The following is an 18944-nucleotide window of genomic DNA, read 5'->3' on the forward strand; positions in this document are numbered from 1 at the left end:
GCAACGAATAAAAAGTTACAGCCGAAAAACGAGAACCTGTGTTTTCGACATTTTTCAGCAGGTGCTTTTTCCTTCGTAACTTCTCTGCTGTTGATCCCACGCCATTTTTGCTGCGTTTTCTGAGTTCCTGGGTGTCCAATTAGTCGAGTAAGGGTCATTTAAATCGAATCTGAGACCAAAAATTTTTTGCCCGAAAAAAAAGTAAGGCTAACCCCTTTGTATTTTTGGCGAAAATTTTGGCGATTCCGAAAAGTGCTGGAATAAATTATTTCTGGCACTATTCCGACGTAATTTTGCGAGAGAAATCGATTGGGCGCAGTCCCAATACGCTGCGAGCAACGAATAAAAAGTTACAGCCGAAAAACGAGAACCTGTGTTTTCGACATTTTTCAGCAGGTGCTTTTTCCTCCGTAACTTCTCTCCTGTTGATCCCACGCCATTTTTGCTGCGTTTTCTGAGTTCCTGGGTGTCCAATTAGTCGAGTAAGGGTCATTTAAATCGAATCTGAGACCAAAAATTTTTTGCCCGAAAAAAAAGTAAGGCTAACCCCTTTGTATTTTTGGCGAAAATTTCGGCGATTCTGAAAAGTGCTGGAATAAATTCTTTCTGGCACTATTCCGACGTAATTTTGCGAGAGAAATCGATTGGGCGCAGTCCCAATACGCTGCGAGCAACGAATAAAAAGTTACAGCCGAAAAACGAGAACCTGTGTTTTCGACATTTTTCAGCAGGTGCTTTTTCTTTCGTAACTTCTCTCCTGTTGATCCCACGCCATTTTTGCTGCGTTTTCTGAGTTCCTGGGTGTCCAATTAGTCGAGTAAGGGTCATTTAAATCGAATCTGAGACCAAAAATTTTTTGCCCGAAAAAAAAGTAAGGCTAACCCCTTTGTATTTTTGGCGAAAATTTTGGCGATTCTGAAAAGTGCTGGAATAAATTCTTTCTGGCACTATTCCGACGTAATTTTGCGAGAGAAATCGATTGGGCGCAGTCCCAATACGCTGCGAGCAACGAATAAAAAGTTACAGCCGAAAAACGAGAACCTGTGTTTTCGACATTTTTCAGCAGGTGCTTTTTCCTTCGTAACTTCTCTCCTGTTGATCCCACGCCATTTTTGCTGCGTTTTCTGAGTTCCTGGGTGTCCAATTAGTCGAGTAAGGGTCATTTAAATCGAATCTGAGACCAAAAATTTTTTGCCCGAAAAAAAAGTAAGGCTAACCCCTTTGTATTTTTGGCGAAAATTTTGGCGATTCTGAAAAGTGCTGGAATAAATTCTTTCTGGCACTATTCCGACGTAATTTTGCGGGAGAAATCGATTGGGCGCAGTCCCAATACGCTGCGAGCAACGAATAAAAAGTTACAGCCGAAAAACGAGAACCTGTGTTTTCGACATTTTTCAGCAGGTGCTTTTTCCTTCGTAACTTCTCTCCTGTTGATCCCACGCCATTTTTGCTGCGTTTTCTGAGTTCCTGGGTGTCCAATTAGTCGAGTAAGGGTCATTTAAATCGAATCTGAGACCAAAAATTTTTTGCCCGAAAAAAAAGTAAGGCTAACCCCTTTGTATTTTTGGCGAAAATTTTGGCGATTCTGAAAAGTGCTGGAATAAATTCTTTCTGGCACTATTCCGACGTAATTTTGCGAGAGAAATCGATTGGGCGCAGTCCCAATACGCTGCGAGCAACGAATAAAAAGTTACAGCCGAAAAACGAGAACCTGTGTTTTCGACATTTTTCAGCAGGTGCTTTTTCCTTCGTAACTTCTCTCCTGTTGATCCCACGCCATTTTTGCTGCGTTTTCTGAGTTCCTGGGTGTCCAATAAGTCGAGTAAGGGTCATTTAAATCAAATCTGAGACCAAAAATTTTTTGCCCGAAAAAAAAGTAAGGCTAACCCCTTTGTATTTTTGGCGAAAATTTTGGCGATTCTGGAAAGTGCTGGAATAAATTCTTTCTGGCACTATTCCGACGTAATTTTGCAAGAGAAATCGATTGGGCGCAGTCCCAATACGCTGCGAGCAACGAATAAAAAGTTACAGCCGAAAAACGAGAACCTGTGTTTTCGACATTTTTCAGCAGGTGCTTTTTCCTTCGTAACTTCTCTCCTGTTGATCCCACGCCATTTTTGCTGCGTTTTCTGAGTTCCTGGGTGTCCAATTAGTCAGGTAAGGGTCATTTAAATCGAATCTGAGACCAAAAATTTTTTGCCCGAAAAAAAAGTAAGGCTAACCCCTTTGTATTTTTGGCGAAAATTTTGGCGATTCTGAAAAGTGCTGGAATAAATTCTTTCTGGCACTATTCCGACGTAATTTTGCGAGAGAAATCGATTGGGCGCAGTCCCAATACGCTGCGAGCAACGAATAAAAAGTTACAGCCGAAAAACGAGAACCTGTGTTTCCGACATTTTTCAGCAGGTGCTTTTTCCTTCGTAACTTCTCTCCTGTTGATCCCACGCCATTTTTGCTGCGTTTTCTGAGTTCCTGGGCGTCCGACTAGTCAGGTAAGGGTCATTTAAATCGAATCTGAGACCAAAAATTTTTCGCCTCAGAAAAAAGTAAGGCTAACCCCTTTGTATTTTTGGCGAAAATTTCGGCGATTCTGAAAAGTGCTGGAATAAATTCTTTCTGGCACTATTCCGACGTAATTTTGCGAGAGAAATCGATTGGGCGCAGTCCCAATACGCTGCGAGCAACGAATAAAAAGTTACAGCCGAAAAACGAGAACCTGTGTTTTCGACATTTTTCAGCAGGTGCTTTTTCCTTCGTAACTTCTCTCCTGTAGATCCCACGCCATTTTTGCTGCGTTTTCTGAGTTCCTGGGTGTCCAATTAGTCGAGTAAGGGTCATTTAAATCGAATCTGAGACCAAAAATTTTCTGCCCGAAAAAAAAGTAAGGCTAACCCCTTTGTATTTTTGGCGAAAATTTTGGCGATTCCGAAAAGTGCTGGAATAAATTCTTTCTGGCACTATTCCGACGTAATTTTGCGGGAGAAATCGATTGGGCGCAGTCCCAATACGCTGCGAGCAACGAATAAAAAGTTACAGCCGAAAAACGAGAACCTGTGTTTTCGACATTTTTCAGCAGGTGCTTTTTCCTTCGTAACTTCTCTCCTGTTGATCCCACGCCATTTTTGCTGCGTTTTCTGAGTTCCTGGGTGTCCAATTAGTCGAGTAAGGGTCATTTAAATCGAATCTGAGACCAAAAATTTTTTGCCCGAAAAAAAAGTAAGGCTAACCCCTTTGTATTTTTGGCGAAAATTTTGGCGATTCCGAAAAGTGCTGGAATAAATTCTTTCTGGCACTATTCCGACGTAATTTTGCGAGAGAAATCGATTGGGCGCAGTCCCAATACGCTGCGAGCAACGAATAAAAAGTTACAGCCGAAAAACGAGAACCTGTGTTTTCGACATTTTTCAGCAGGTGCTTTTTCCTCTGTAACTTCTCTCCTGTTGATCCCACGCCATTTTTGCTGCGTTTTCTGAGTTCCTGGGTGTCCAATTAGTCGAGTAAGGGTCATTTAAATCGAATCTGAGACCAAAAATTTTTTGCCCGAAAAAAAAGTAAGGCTAACCCCTTTGTATTTTTGGCGAAAATTTTGGCGATTCCGAAAAGTGCTGGAATAAATTCTTTCTGGCACTATTCCGACGTAATTTTGCGGGAGAAATCGATTGGGCGCAGTCCCAATACGCTGCGAGCAACGAATAAAAAGTTACAGCCGAAAAACGAGAACCTGTGTTTTCGACATTTTTCAGCAGGTGCTTTTTCCTTCGTAACTTCTCTCCTGTTGATCCCACGCCATTTTTGCTGCGTTTTCTGAGTTCCTGGGTGTCCAATTAGTCGAGTAAGGGTCATTTAAATCGAATCTGAGACCAAAAATTTTTTGCCCGAAAAAAAAGTAAGGCTAACCCCTTTGTATTTTTGGCGAAAATTTTGGCGATTCCGAAAAGTGCTGGAATAAATTATTTCTGGCACTATTCCGACGTAATTTTGCGAGAGAAATCGATTGGGCGCAGTCCCAATACGCTGCGAGCAACGAATAAAAAGTTACAGCCGAAAAACGAGAACCTGTGTTTTCGACATTTTTCAGCAGGTGCTTTTTCCTTCGTAACTTCTCTCCTGTTGATCCCACGCCATTTTTGCTGCGTTTTCTGAGTTCCTGGGTGTCCAATTAGTCGAGTAAGGGTCATTTAAATCGAATCTGAGACCAAAAATTTTTTGCCCGAAAAAAAAGTAAGGCTAACCCCTTTGTATTTTTGGCGAAAATTTTGGCGATTCTGAAAAGTGCTGGAATAAATTCTTTCTGGCACTATTCCGACGTAATTTTGCGAGAGAAATCGATTGGGCGCAGTCCCAATACGCTGCGAGCAACGAATAAAAAGTTACAGCCGAAAAACGAGAACCTGTGTTTTCGACATTTTTCAGCAGGTGCTTTTTCCTTCGTAACTTCTCTCCTGTTGATCCCACGCCATTTTTGCTGCGTTTTCTGAGTTCCTGGGTGTCCAATTAGTCGAGTAAGGGTCATTTAAATCGAATCTGAGACCAAAAATTTTTTGCCCGAAAAAAAAGTAAGGCTAACCCCTTTGTATTTTTGGCGAAAATTTTGGCGATTCCGAAAAGTGCTGGAATAAATTATTTCTGGCACTATTCCGACGTAATTTTGCGAGAGAAATCGATTGGGCGCAGTCCCAATACGCTGCGAGCAACGAATAAAAAGTTACAGCCGAAAAACGAGAACCTGTGTTTTCGACATTTTTCAGCAGGTGCTTTTTCCTTCGTAACTTCTCTCCTGTTGATCCCACGCCATTTTTGCTGCGTTTTCTGAGTTCCTGGGTGTCCAATTAGTCGAGTAAGGGTCATTTAAATCGAATCTGAGACCAAAAATTTTTTGCCCGAAAAAAAAGTAAGGCTAACCCCTTTGTATTTTTGGCGAAAATTTTGGCGATTCTGAAAAGTGCTGGAATAAATTCTTTCTGGCACTATTCCGACGTAATTTTGCGGGAGAAATCGATTGGGCGCAGTCCCAATACGCTGCGAGCAACGAATAAAAAGTTACAGCCGAAAAACGAGAACCTGTGTTTTCGACATTTTTCAGCAGGTGCTTTTTCCTTCGTAACTTCTCTCCTGTTGATCCCACGCCATTTTTGCTGCGTTTTCTGAGTTCCTGGGTGTCCAATTAGTCGAGTAAGGGTCATTTAAATCGAATCTGAGACCAAAAATTTTTTGCCCGAAAAAAAAGTAAGGCTAACCCCTTTGTATTTTTGGCGAAAATTTTGGCGATTCTGAAAAGTGCTGGAATAAATTCTTTCTGGCACTATTCCGACGTAATTTTGCGAGAGAAATCGATTGGGCGCAGTCCCAATACGCTGCGAGCAACGAATAAAAAGTTACAGCCGAAAAACGAGAACCTGTGTTTTCGACATTTTTCAGCAGGTGCTTTTTCCTTCGTAACTTCTCTCCTGTTGATCCCACGCCATTTTTGCTGCGTTTTCTGAGTTCCTGGGTGTCCAATAAGTCGAGTAAGGGTCATTTAAATCAAATCTGAGACCAAAAATTTTTTGCCCGAAAAAAAAGTAAGGCTAACCCCTTTGTATTTTTGGCGAAAATTTTGGCGATTCTGGAAAGTGCTGGAATAAATTCTTTCTGGCACTATTCCGACGTAATTTTGCAAGAGAAATCGATTGGGCGCAGTCCCAATACGCTGCGAGCAACGAATAAAAAGTTACAGCCGAAAAACGAGAACCTGTGTTTTCGACATTTTTCAGCAGGTGCTTTTTCCTTCGTAACTTCTCTCCTGTTGATCCCACGCCATTTTTGCTGCGTTTTCTGAGTTCCTGGGTGTCCAATTAGTCAGGTAAGGGTCATTTAAATCGAATCTGAGACCAAAAATTTTTTGCCCGAAAAAAAAGTAAGGCTAACCCCTTTGTATTTTTGGCGAAAATTTTGGCGATTCTGAAAAGTGCTGGAATAAATTCTTTCTGGCACTATTCCGACGTAATTTTGCGAGAGAAATCGATTGGGCGCAGTCCCAATACGCTGCGAGCAACGAATAAAAAGTTACAGCCGAAAAACGAGAACCTGTGTTTCCGACATTTTTCAGCAGGTGCTTTTTCCTTCGTAACTTCTCTCCTGTTGATCCCACGCCATTTTTGCTGCGTTTTCTGAGTTCCTGGGCGTCCGACTAGTCAGGTAAGGGTCATTTAAATCGAATCTGAGACCAAAAATTTTTCGCCTCAGAAAAAAGTAAGGCTAACCCCTTTGTATTTTTGGCGAAAATTTCGGCGATTCTGAAAAGTGCTGGAATAAATTCTTTCTGGCACTATTCCGACGTAATTTTGCGAGAGAAATCGATTGGGCGCAGTCCCAATACGCTGCGAGCAACGAATAAAAAGTTACAGCCGAAAAACGAGAACCTGTGTTTTCGACATTTTTCAGCAGGTGCTTTTTCCTTCGTAACTTCTCTCCTGTAGATCCCACGCCATTTTTGCTGCGTTTTCTGAGTTCCTGGGTGTCCAATTAGTCGAGTAAGGGTCATTTAAATCGAATCTGAGACCAAAAATTTTCTGCCCGAAAAAAAAGTAAGGCTAACCCCTTTGTATTTTTGGCGAAAATTTTGGCGATTCCGAAAAGTGCTGGAATAAATTCTTTCTGGCACTATTCCGACGTAATTTTGCGGGAGAAATCGATTGGGCGCAGTCCCAATACGCTGCGAGCAACGAATAAAAAGTTACAGCCGAAAAACGAGAACCTGTGTTTTCGACATTTTTCAGCAGGTGCTTTTTCCTTCGTAACTTCTCTCCTGTTGATCCCACGCCATTTTTGCTGCGTTTTCTGAGTTCCTGGGTGTCCAATTAGTCGAGTAAGGGTCATTTAAATCGAATCTGAGACCAAAAATTTTTTGCCCGAAAAAAAAGTAAGGCTAACCCCTTTGTATTTTTGGCGAAAATTTTGGCGATTCCGAAAAGTGCTGGAATAAATTCTTTCTGGCACTATTCCGACGTAATTTTGCGAGAGAAATCGATTGGGCGCAGTCCCAATACGCTGCGAGCAACGAATAAAAAGTTACAGCCGAAAAACGAGAACCTGTGTTTTCGACATTTTTCAGCAGGTGCTTTTTCCTCTGTAACTTCTCTCCTGTTGATCCCACGCCATTTTTGCTGCGTTTTCTGAGTTCCTGGGTGTCCAATTAGTCGAGTAAGGGTCATTTAAATCGAATCTGAGACCAAAAATTTTTTGCCCGAAAAAAAAGTAAGGCTAACCCCTTTGTATTTTTGGCGAAAATTTTGGCGATTCCGAAAAGTGCTGGAATAAATTCTTTCTGGCACTATTCCGACGTAATTTTGCGGGAGAAATCGATTGGGCGCAGTCCCAATACGCTGCGAGCAACGAATAAAAAGTTACAGCCGAAAAACGAGAACCTGTGTTTTCGACATTTTTCAGCAGGTGCTTTTTCCTTCGTAACTTCTCTCCTGTTGATCCCACGCCATTTTTGCTGCGTTTTCTGAGTTCCTGGGTGTCCAATTAGTCGAGTAAGGGTCATTTAAATCGAATCTGAGACCAAAAATTTTTTGCCCGAAAAAAAAGTAAGGCTAACCCCTTTGTATTTTTGGCGAAAATTTTGGCGATTCCGAAAAGTGCTGGAATAAATTATTTCTGGCACTATTCCGACGTAATTTTGCGAGAGAAATCGATTGGGCGCAGTCCCAATACGCTGCGAGCAACGAATAAAAAGTTACAGCCGAAAAACGAGAACCTGTGTTTTCGACATTTTTCAGCAGGTGCTTTTTCCTTCGTAACTTCTCTCCTGTTGATCCCACGCCATTTTTGCTGCGTTTTCTGAGTTCCTGGGTGTCCAATTAGTCGAGTAAGGGTCATTTAAATCGAATCTGAGACCAAAAATTTTTTGCCCGAAAAAAAAGTAAGGCTAACCCCTTTGTATTTTTGGCGAAAATTTTGGCGATTCTGAAAAGTGCTGGAATAAATTCTTTCTGGCACTATTCCGACGTAATTTTGCGAGAGAAATCGATTGGGCGCAGTCCCAATACGCTGCGAGCAACGAATAAAAAGTTACAGCCGAAAAACGAGAACCTGTGTTTTCGACATTTTTCAGCAGGTGCTTTTTCCTTCGTAACTTCTCTCCTGTTGATCCCACGCCATTTTTGCTGCGTTTTCTGAGTTCCTGGGTGTCCAATTAGTCGAGTAAGGGTCATTTAAATCAAATCTGAGACCAAAAATTTTTTGCCCGAAAAAAAAGTAAGGCTAACCCCTTTGTATTTTTGGCGAAAATTTTGGCGATTCTGGAAAGTGCTGGAATAAATTCTTTCTGGCACTATTCCGACGTAATTTTGCAAGAGAAATCGATTGGGCGCAGTCCCAATACGCTGCGAGCAACGAATAAAAAGTTACAGCCGAAAAACGAGAACCTGTGTTTTCGACATTTTTCAGCAGGTGCTTTTTCCTTCGTAACTTCTCTCCTGTTGATCCCACGCCATTTTTGCTGCGTTTTCTGAGTTCCTGGGTGTCCAATTAGTCAGGTAAGGGTCATTTAAATCGAATCTGAGACCAAAAATTTTTTGCCCGAAAAAAAAGTAAGGCTAACCCCTTTGTATTTTTGACGAAAATTTTGGCGATTCTGAAAAGTGCTGGAATAAATTCTTTCTGGCACTATTCCGACGTGATTTTGCGAGAGAAATCGATTGGGCGCAGTCCCAATACGCTGCGAGCAACGAATAAAAAGTTACAGCCGAAAAACGAGAACCTGTGTTTCCGACATTTTTCAGCAGGTGCTTTTTCCTTCGTAACTTCTCTCCTGTTGATCCCACGCCATTTTTGCTGCGTTTTCTGAGTTCCTGGGCGTCCGACTAGTCAGGTAAGGGTCATTTAAATCGAATCTGAGACCAAAAATTTTTCGCCTCAAAAAAAAGTAAGGCTAAACCCTTTGTATTTTTGGCGAAAATTTCGGCGATTCTGAAAAGTGCTGGAATAAATTCTTTCTGGCACTATTCCGACGTAATTTTGCGAGAGAAATCGATTGGGCGCAGTCCCAATACGCTGCGAGCAACGAATAAAAAGTTACAGCCGAAAAACGAGAACCTGTGTTTTCGACATTTTTCAGCAGGTGCTTTTTCCTTCGTAACTTCTCTCCTGTTGATCCCACGCCATTTTTGCTGCGTTTTCTGAGTTCCTGGGTGTCCAATTAGTCGAGTAAGGGTCATTTAAATCGAATCTGAGACCAAAAATTTTTTGCCCGAAAAAAAAGTAAGGCTAACCCCTTTGTATTTTTGGCGAAAATTTTGGCGATTCTGAAAAGTGCTGGAATAAATTCTTTCTGGCACTATTCCGACGTAATTTTGCGAGAGAAATCGATTGGGCGCAGTCCCAATACGCTGCGAGCAACGAATAAAAAGTTACAGCCGAAAAACGAGAACCTGTGTTTTCGACATTTTTCAGCAGGTGCTTTTTCCTTCGTAACTTCTCTCCTGTTGATCCCACGCCATTTTTGCTGCGTTTTCTGAGTTCCTGGGTGTCCAATTAGTCAGGTAAGGGTCATTTAAATCGAATCTGAGACCAAAAATTTTTCGCCTCAAAAAAAAGTAAGGCTAACCCCTTTGTATTTTTGGCGAAAATTTCGGCGATTCTGAAAAGTGCTGGAATAAATTCTTTCTGGCACTATTCCGACGTAATTTTGCGAGAGAAATCGATTGGGCGCAGTCCCAATACGCTGCGAGCAACGAATAAAAAGTTACAGCCGAAAAACGAGAACCTGTGTTTGCGACATTTTTCAGCAGGTGCTTTTTCCTTCGTAACTTCTCTCCTGTTGATCCCACGCCATTTTTGCTGCGTTTTCTGAGTTCCTGGGTGTCCAATTAGTCGAGTAAGGGTCATTTAAATCGAATCTGAGACCAAAAATTTTTTGCCCGAAAAAAAAGTAAGGCTAACCCCTTTGTATTTTTGGCGAAAATTTTGGCGATTCTGAAAAGTGCTGGAATAAATTCTTTCTGGCACTATTCCGACGTAATTTTGCGAGAGAAATCGATTGGGCGCAGTCCCAATACGCTGCGAGCAACGAATAAAAAGTTACAGCCGAAAAACGAGAACCTGTGTTTTCGACATTTTTCAGCAGGTGCTTTTTCCTTCGTAACTTCTCTCCTGTTGATCCCACGCCATTTTTGCTGCGTTTTCTGAGTTTCTGGGTGTCCAATTAGTCGAGTAAGGGTCATTTAAATCGAATCTGAGACCAAAAATTTTCTGCCCGAAAAAAAAGTAAGGCTAACCCCTTTGTATTTTTGGCGAAAATTTTGGCGATTCCGAAAAGTGCTGGAATAAATTCTTTCTGGCACTATTCCGACGTAATTTTGCGGGAGAAATCGATTGGGCGCAGTCCCAATACGCTGCGAGCAACGAATAAAAAGTTACAGCCGAAAAACGAGAACCTGTGTTTTCGACATTTTTCAGCAGGTGCTTTTTCCTTCGTAACTTCTCTCCTGTTGATCCCACGCCATTTTTGCTGCGTTTTCTGAGTTCCTGGGTGTCCAATTAGTCGAGTAAGGGTCATTTAAATCGAATCTGAGACCAAAAATTTTTTGCCCGAAAAAAAAGTAAGGCTAACCCCTTTGTATTTTTGGCGAAAATTTTGGCGATTCTGAAAAGTGCTGGAATAAATTCTTTCTGGCACTATTCCGACGTAATTTTGCGAGAGAAATCGATTGGGCGCAGTCCCAATACGCTGCGAGCAACGAATAAAAAGTTACAGCCGAAAAACGAGAACCTGTGTTTTCGACATTTTTCAGCAGGTGCTTTTTCCTTCGTAACTTCTCTCCTGTTGATCCCACGCCATTTTTGCTGCGTTTTCTGAGTTCCTGGGTGTCCAATTAGTCGAGTAAGGGTCATTTAAATCGAATCTGAGACCAAAAATTTTTTGCCCGAAAAAAAAGTAAGGCTAACCCCTTTGTATTTTTGGCGAAAATTTTGGCGATTCTGAAAAGTGCTGGAATAAATTCTTTCTGGCACTATTCCGACGTAATTTTGCGAGAGAAATCGATTGGGCGCAGTCCCAATACGCTGCGAGCAACGAATAAAAAGTTACAGCCGAAAAACGAGAACCTGTGTTTTCGACATTTTTCAGCAGGTGCTTTTTCCTTCGTAACTTCTCTCCTGTTGATCCCACGCCATTTTTGCTGCGTTTTCTGAGTTCCTGGGTGTCCAAATAGTCGAGTAAGGGTCATTTAAATCGAATCTGAGACCAAAAATTTTCTGCCCGAAAAAAAAGTAAGGCTAACCCCTTTGTATTTTTGGCGAAAATTTTGGCGATTCCGAAAAGTGCTGGAATAAATTCTTTCTGGCACTATTCCGACGTAATTTTGCGGGAGAAATCGATTGGGCGCAGTCCCAATACGCTGCGAGCAACGAATAAAAAGTTACAGCCGAAAAACGAGAACCTGTGTTTTCGACATTTTTCAGCAGGTGCTTTTTCCTTCGTAACTTCTCTTCTGTTGATCCCACGCCATTTTTGCTGCGTTTTCTGAGTTCCTGGGTGTCCAATTAGTCGAGTAAGGGTCATTTAAATCGAATCTGAGACCAAAAATTTTTTGCCCGAAAAAAAAGTAAGGCTAACCCCTTTGTATTTTTGGCGAAAATTTTGGCGATTCCGAAAAGTGCTGGAATAAATTCTTTCTGGCACTATTCCGACGTAATTTTGCGAGAGAAATCGATTGGGCGCAGTCCCAATACGCTGCGAGCAACGAATAAAAAGTTACAGCCGAAAAACGAGAACCTGTGTTTTCGACATTTTTCAGCAGGTGCTTTTTCCTCTGTAACTTCTCTCCTGTTGATCCCACGCCATTTTTGCTGCGTTTTCTGAGTTCCTGGGTGTCCAATTAGTCGAGTAAGGGTCATTTAAATCGAATCTGAGACCAAAAATTTTTTGCCCGAAAAAAAAGTAAGGCTAACCCCTTTGTATTTTTGGCGAAAATTTTGGCGATTCCGAAAAGTGCTGGAATAAATTCTTTCTGGCACTATTCCGACGTAATTTTGCGGGAGAAATCGATTGGGCGCAGTCCGAATACGCTGCGAGCAACGAATAAAAAGTTACAGCCGAAAAACGAGAACCTGTGTTTTCGACATTTTTCAGCAGGTGCTTTTTCCTTCGTAACTTCTCTCCTGTTGATCCCACGCCATTTTAGCTGCGTTTTCTGAGTTCCTGGGTGTCCAATTAGTCGAGTAAGGGTCATTTAAATCGAATCTGAGACCAAAAATTTTTTGCCCGAAAAAAAAGTAAGGCTAACCCCTTTGTATTTTTGGCGAAAATTTTGGCGATTCCGAAAAGTGCTGGAATAAATTCTTTCTGGCACTATTCCGACGTAATTTTGCGAGAGAAATCGATTGGGCGCAGTCCCAATACGCTGCGAGCAACGAATAAAAAGTTACAGCCGAAAAACGAGAACCTGTGTTTTCGACATTTTTCAGCAGGTGCTTTTTCCTTCGTAACTTCTCTCCTGTTGATCCCACGCCATTTTTGCTGCGTTTTCTGAGTTCCTGGGTGTCCAATTAGTCGAGTAAGGGTCATTTAAATCGAATCTGAGACCAAAAATTTTTTGCCCGAAAAAAAAGTAAGGCTAACCCCTTTGTATTTTTGGCGAAAATTTTGGCGATTCCGAAAAGTGCTGGAATAAATTCTTTCTGGCACTATTCCGACGTAATTTTGCGGGAGAAATCGATTGGGCGCAGTCCCAATACGCTGCGAGCAACGAATAAAAAGTTACAGCCGAAAAACGAGAACCTGTGTTTTCGACATTTTTCAGCAGGTGCTTTTTCCTTCGTAACTTCTCTCCTGTTGATCCCACGCCATTTTAGCTGCGTTTTCTGAGTTCCTGGGTGTCCAATTAGTCGAGTAAGGGTCATTTAAATCGAATCTGAGACCATAAATTTTTTGCCCGAAAAAAAAGTAAGGCTAACCCCTTTGTATTTTTGGCGAAAATTTTGGCGATTCTGAAAAGTGCTGGAATAAATTCTTTCTGGCACTATTCCGACGTAATTTTGCGAGAGAAATCGATTGGGCGCAGTCCCAATACGCTGCGAGCAACGAATAAAAAGTTACAGCCGAAAAACGAGAACCTGTGTTTTCGACATTTTTCAGCAGGTGCTTTTTCCTTTGTAACTTCTCTCCTGTTGATCCCACGCCATTTTAGCTGCGTTTTCTGAGTTCCTGGGTGTCCAATTAGTCGAGTAAGGGTCATTTAAATCGAATCTGAGACCAAAAATTTTTTGCTCGAAAAAAAAGTAAGGCTAACCCCTTTGTATTTTTGGCGAAAATTTTGGCGATTCTGAAAAGTGCTGGAATAAATTCTTTCTGGCACTATTCCGACGTAATTTTGCGAGAGAAATCGATTGGGCGCAGTCCCAATACGCTGCGAGCAACGAATAAAAAGTTACAGCCGAAAAACGAGAACCTGTGTTTTCGACATTTTTCAGCAGGTGCTTTTTCCTTCGTAACTTCTCTCCTGTTGATCCCACGCCATTTTAGCTGCGTTTTCTGAGTTCCTGGGTGTCCAATTAGTCGAGTAAGGGTCATTTAAATCGAATCTGAGACCAAAAATTTTTTGCCCGAAAAAAAAGTAAGGCTAACCCCTTTGTATTTTTGGCGAAAATTTTGGCGATTCTGAAAAGTGCTGGAATAAATTCTTTCTGGCACTATTCCGACGTAATTTTGCGAGAGAAATCGATTGGGCGCAGTCCCAATACGCTGCGAGCAACGAATAAAAAGTTACAGCCGAAAAACGAGAACCTGTGTTTTCGACATTTTTCAGCAGGTGCTTTTTCCTTCGTAACTTCTCTCCTGTTGATCCCACGCCATTTTAGCTGCGTTTTCTGAGTTCCTGGGTGTCCAATTAGTCGAGTAAGGGTCATTTAAATCGAATCTGAGACCAAAAATTTTTTGCCCGAAAAAAAAGTAAGGCTAACCCCTTTGTATTTTTGGCGAAAATTTTGGCGATTCCGAAAAGTGCTGGAATAAATTCTTTCTGGCACTATTCCGACGTAATTTTGCGGGAGAAATCGATTGGGCGCAGTCCCAATACGCTGCGAGCAACGAATAAAAAGTTACAGCCGAAAAACGAGAACCTGTGTTTTCGACATTTTTCAGCAGGTGCTTTTTCCTTCGTAACTTCTCTCCTGTTGATCCCACGCCATTTTAGCTGCGTTTTCTGAGTTCCTGGGTGTCCAATTAGTCGAGTAAGGGTCATTTAAATCGAATCTGAGACCAAAAATTTTTTGCCCGAAAAAAAAGTAAGGCTAACCCCTTTGTATTTTTGGCGAAAATTTTGGCGATTCTGAAAAGTGCTGGAATAAATTCTTTCTGGCACTATTCCGACGTAATTTTGCGAGAGAAATCGATTGGGCGCAGTCCCAATACGCTGCGAGCAACGAATAAAAAGTTACAGCCGAAAAACGAGAACCTGTGTTTTCGACATTTTTCAGCAGGTGCTTTTTCCTTCGTAACTTCTCTCCTGTTGATCCCACGCCATTTTAGCTGCGTTTTCTGAGTTCCTGGGTGTCCAATTAGTCGAGTAAGGGTCATTTAAATCGAATCTGAGACCAAAAATTTTTTGCCCGAAAAAAAAGTAAGGCTAACCCCTTTGTATTTTTGGCGAAAATTTTGGCGATTCTGAAAAGTGCTGGAATAAATTCTTTCTGGCACTATTCCGACGTAATTTTGCGAGAGAAATCGATTGGGCGCAGTCCCAATACGCTGCGAGCAACGAATAAAAAGTTACAGCCGAAAAACGAGAACCTGTGTTTTCGACATTTTTCAGCAGGTGCTTTTTCCTTCGTAACTTCTCTCCTGTTGATCCCACGCCATTTTTGCTGCGTTTTCTGAGTTCCTGGGTGTCCAATTAGTCGAGTAAGGGTCATTTAAATCGAATCTGAGACCAAAAATTTTTTGCCCGAAAAAAAAGTAAGGCTAACCCCTTTGTATTTTTGGCGAAAATTTTGGCGATTCTGAAAAGTGCTGGAATAAATTCTTTCTGGCACTATTCCGACGTAATTTTGCGAGAGAAATCGATTGGGCGCAGTCCCAATACGCTGCGAGCAACGAATAAAAAGTTACAGCCGAAAAACGAGAACCTGTGTTTTCGACATTTTTCAGCAGGTGCTTTTTCCTTCGTAACTTCTCTCCTGTTGATCCCACGCCATTTTTGCTGCGTTTTCTGAGTTCCTGAGTGTCCAATTAGTCGAGTAAGGGTCATTTAAATCGAATCTGAGACCAAAAATTTTCGCCTCAAAGAATGAAGGAAACGTAAGTCTCAAGTAAGAGGGGAAAATCAAAAATGCAGGATGAATTTGATCGGAAATATCCACACGTTCTATTTTTCAGAGAAAACTGCCGACGAAAATCTTTTCGGTCAAAAAAACAGTAATTTTTTAACTGTATTCTTGCGAAAAGTTGACGATTCTGAAATGTTACGGAATAAACGATTTTGTGCTTTATAATAACGAAATTTTGTTGTGTCTTGTATCGCCGCGAACATTGGGCGAAAAGTTATTGGTGAAAAACATAAAATCCGCATAGGAGTCGTAAAGAGTTGGAGGAAAGAATTACATATACACAGCTACAGAAGTTTCAAGTTTATTCAACATGCTCTCATTTGAGTACAAGTGTCACCATACCAGTGTGTTATTATCATGCAACTTCACAAACAGAGCTACAGAGATAGTTGAAAATACGTACAAAAATGCTTCCATAGAACACATGAGATACCTTATAATATACGAGGAAATAGGTTTATAGTGTTCATTGTCTCTAGCACAATAATAAAAGTTATACATGACACAGTTATTTCAATATCTCTCAAATGCAACTGAAGTTCAGCCTTTGAACAGGTGCAGCACACCTTTGTATCGTCACTTGGATAGTAATAATTCAAAAGTCAACTGATTTGTATTTTTGCTGTATCCACTCAGTCGTCGGTCTGACGCGGTTCTAAGAGTCGTTGGATTAAACGTCAAGTCCATTTTCGATTGAATGTGGCTTTTTTCACGTCTCTGCGGTCAATTTTCTTGCTAATTCTTCACCTTGTTCAGTCAAGTGCTGAAATCAGTTAGGTAAATAATGTATCAGTTGTCACAAATGTCGGTTGTCACACCAAGATTCAATTCCAACTTTCTCTTTCGGTTTCTTTCTGGCAAGGACCGGTAATGTAGTAATCACTATTTCTGGAACAATGCAAAATTCAACTTGCGGTTAATATGCCAAAAATACAGTAAAACAATCATCTCGTTATTCATTCTTACCCTGGTGAAATATTATCGTAACGCTGTTAAACGGTATTTTCTATACCTACTTGCGAGTTTACGAAGTACAATCATCCGGTACAACCCGATATACTTAGATCAATTTGCTTTCTTGTTTACGAAAGTCTGTGCGTGTTTCACATATGAATGTTTGATAATCTACAAATGATCGACTGCACGATTTGTGGAATTGTTCTTCAACAACATCGTTCCCTTACACCGTTTCTCGCGCTCCGAAATGCGTCATTATCCTTGATGAAATGCAGACCCATACAATATTTCTGCTGGCTGCATTACCCGGGATCTTGACCGTGTCAAACATTCCCATACGAGATGAGAAAGTCGATTTATCGTCCGCCGCTGTCAGAGCTTATTCCAATTACAATTCATTTAATTCTTTTCTTTGTCGAAAGTACCATTGATATGTGTCCAATATTTCAGGTCAATATCATCGACGTTTGTTTCGGGACGCCAGAGACTGGGAGAAGTATCTTGCTTTCGGAAAATCTACCGATTGTGATATATCAACAAGTTTACGAGAGTTTTAAATTCAGCGTTTTCACCGTAAGGCAGAGAGACTTCAATTTTGTTGGAACAGAATCACCGGGCGAACTTATACTGAAACACTACGACCATTATTTGGAAGTACAGGGGAAGCCAAACGGAGTTGTAATGTACGCTGATCAGGTGGATGATCTCGAGTCTATATTGCATCATATGAAGTACGTAGCATGGACAACGTGGAAGACCAGGGAGCGTTATCTCGTCATTATACCAAGTATCTGCAACATATTACATTCGCTTTTATTCATATTATCAACTATATGTATCCTAACGTACCTTTTCAATTATTTTCGTGAAGTAAAGGGTTGTAATACTTGATTCACAGAAAGCATGTGCAATGTGGCTGACTGCAACGAGGTGTTCAGAGTTATTTGGAATCACTGGATTCTCAACACGGTGATACTGTGCTCGTCCGAGATTACAGAAGACTCGTTAAAATCCGCTAGAATCAAGTTGTACACCTATAATCCATACTCGTCCGATCACACGCAACCGTGGAGAATGATTTTTCAAGAGACCATCAATGTTCCTTTAAAAGCGGGAAATTTCAATCACCCCTGGTACGTCTATGAACAGGAATTCACCGAGATGAAGTCCCTTGAAGATTGCAAAGATTTGTACTTCGATAAAACTCTAAACCTCGACGGATACGTCATCCCGATAAGTATGTTCACAATTCGTCCTGAGATACTTTTGGATGAGACGAAATCTGGCGTTGAAAAATTTATTGGTACGGATGGTTTCACGCTCCAGGCACTTGCGAAAAAATTAAGATTCGACGTCGTTGAGGTAATGATTTTCCTGGTAATATTCCATGCCTCAAGTTTTCGTCGAAGTTGGTAATAAAATATTGTACAGCATGCGCTTACAGGTTTACAACAACGAAACTGATCGTTATGGGCAGCTGCTTGAAAATGGCTCGTACATTGGGGAATTGAAAGACCTCTTTTACGGGCTGTCCCACATCGTGGCCGACATGCATCACTTGCAACATTTGCCTGGTCTCGAAGCAACCTATCCCCACACCTCGACTGCGATATGCTTTGCATCTCGTATTACCGGCTTCTACCCGCAATGGATGAACATTTTTGTCGCTAAACAGATATGGATCGGAGTTGGGCTCATAACTTTATTCTTGACCGTGGTTCTTTACCTGTACAATAAATCGCAGGGCATTGTTTCTACATTCTTGGACGCCGTACGATTCGTTATCGGTAATTCGGTAATCCGATTGCCAGAATCCATTAATCACAGACTGACTTTCGGAATAATTTTTCTCGCCTTTATCGTTCTCGACGCGGTATTCAGAGGTAAGTATTTCGCTTATTGATCATCTCGTACGCATATGCAAACTCGTTTCAAATCACATCGCAGGTCGTTTCGTATCAATTTTGGCGTATGCACGCCGATATCCAAACCTGGATACCATCGAACAGGTCAAGGAACACGGGCTGGAATTTTACGGCTTCGGACCACTTCGATATTTGATTGATGATCCACTGCTGGGCGAACACTATCACGAACTTCTTCCCGAAGAGTGTCTGGCTAGCATAGAACGTGACGGAAAACAGCGTGCCTGTCTAGCTCACTGTTTAACGTTGCCATCGATGATGGTGAACTCGACGATTATCCACAGGGCTTCCGAACCCATTATATCCGACTATGCGACGCAAGTTTTTAATTCTATCATATTCATCGTCTCAAGATACAGTAACCAGAAGTTTGAAACCCACCAATTGTACCGATGATTTGAAAATCTTTAAGTATTGAACGTGATTTTAGGTTCATAGTAACCCTGAATTGGCCAATGACAGACCGTTGGAACTTTGACGTTCAGAAACTGGTCGAGGCTGGTATTGTAGAAAAATGGCGTTTGGATTTTGACCGAGTGATGGAGATAAAATCATGGAAAACACAGAGGATGATTGAGCCACCGCATGTTGAACCAATCGCTGTAAACACCCTGCTTTCCGCTTTCGTGATACTTATACTAGGACTGTTAATTGCACTTGTAACCTTCGCCTGGGAAATTAAAATCAAATGTAACTCATATTACCAATACTAATGCCTTAATTTCATTTAATTATCGCACGGATTTCTTC

At 41.4% G+C, this 18944-nt stretch overlaps 1 protein-coding gene across 1 annotated transcript; it reads left to right on the top strand.

The window, feature by feature from the left end:
• Positions 1-17781: 17781 nt before the first annotated feature.
• LOC124177389 lies at positions 17782-18907 on the top strand. The gene is made up of 3 exons (XM_046559718.1): positions 17782-18152; positions 18217-18511; positions 18625-18907. Exons 1-3 carry the CDS (start codon positions 17819-17821, stop codon positions 18905-18907), a joined length of 912 nt encoding a protein of 303 aa, XP_046415674.1. The 5' UTR covers positions 17782-17818.
• Positions 18908-18944: the final 37 nt, after the last annotated feature.

The sequence above is a fragment of the Neodiprion fabricii genome, chromosome 3 (assembly GCF_021155785.1).
Source record: "Neodiprion fabricii isolate iyNeoFabr1 chromosome 3, iyNeoFabr1.1, whole genome shotgun sequence".
Classification (NCBI taxonomy): Eukaryota; Metazoa; Arthropoda; class Insecta; order Hymenoptera; family Diprionidae; genus Neodiprion; species Neodiprion fabricii.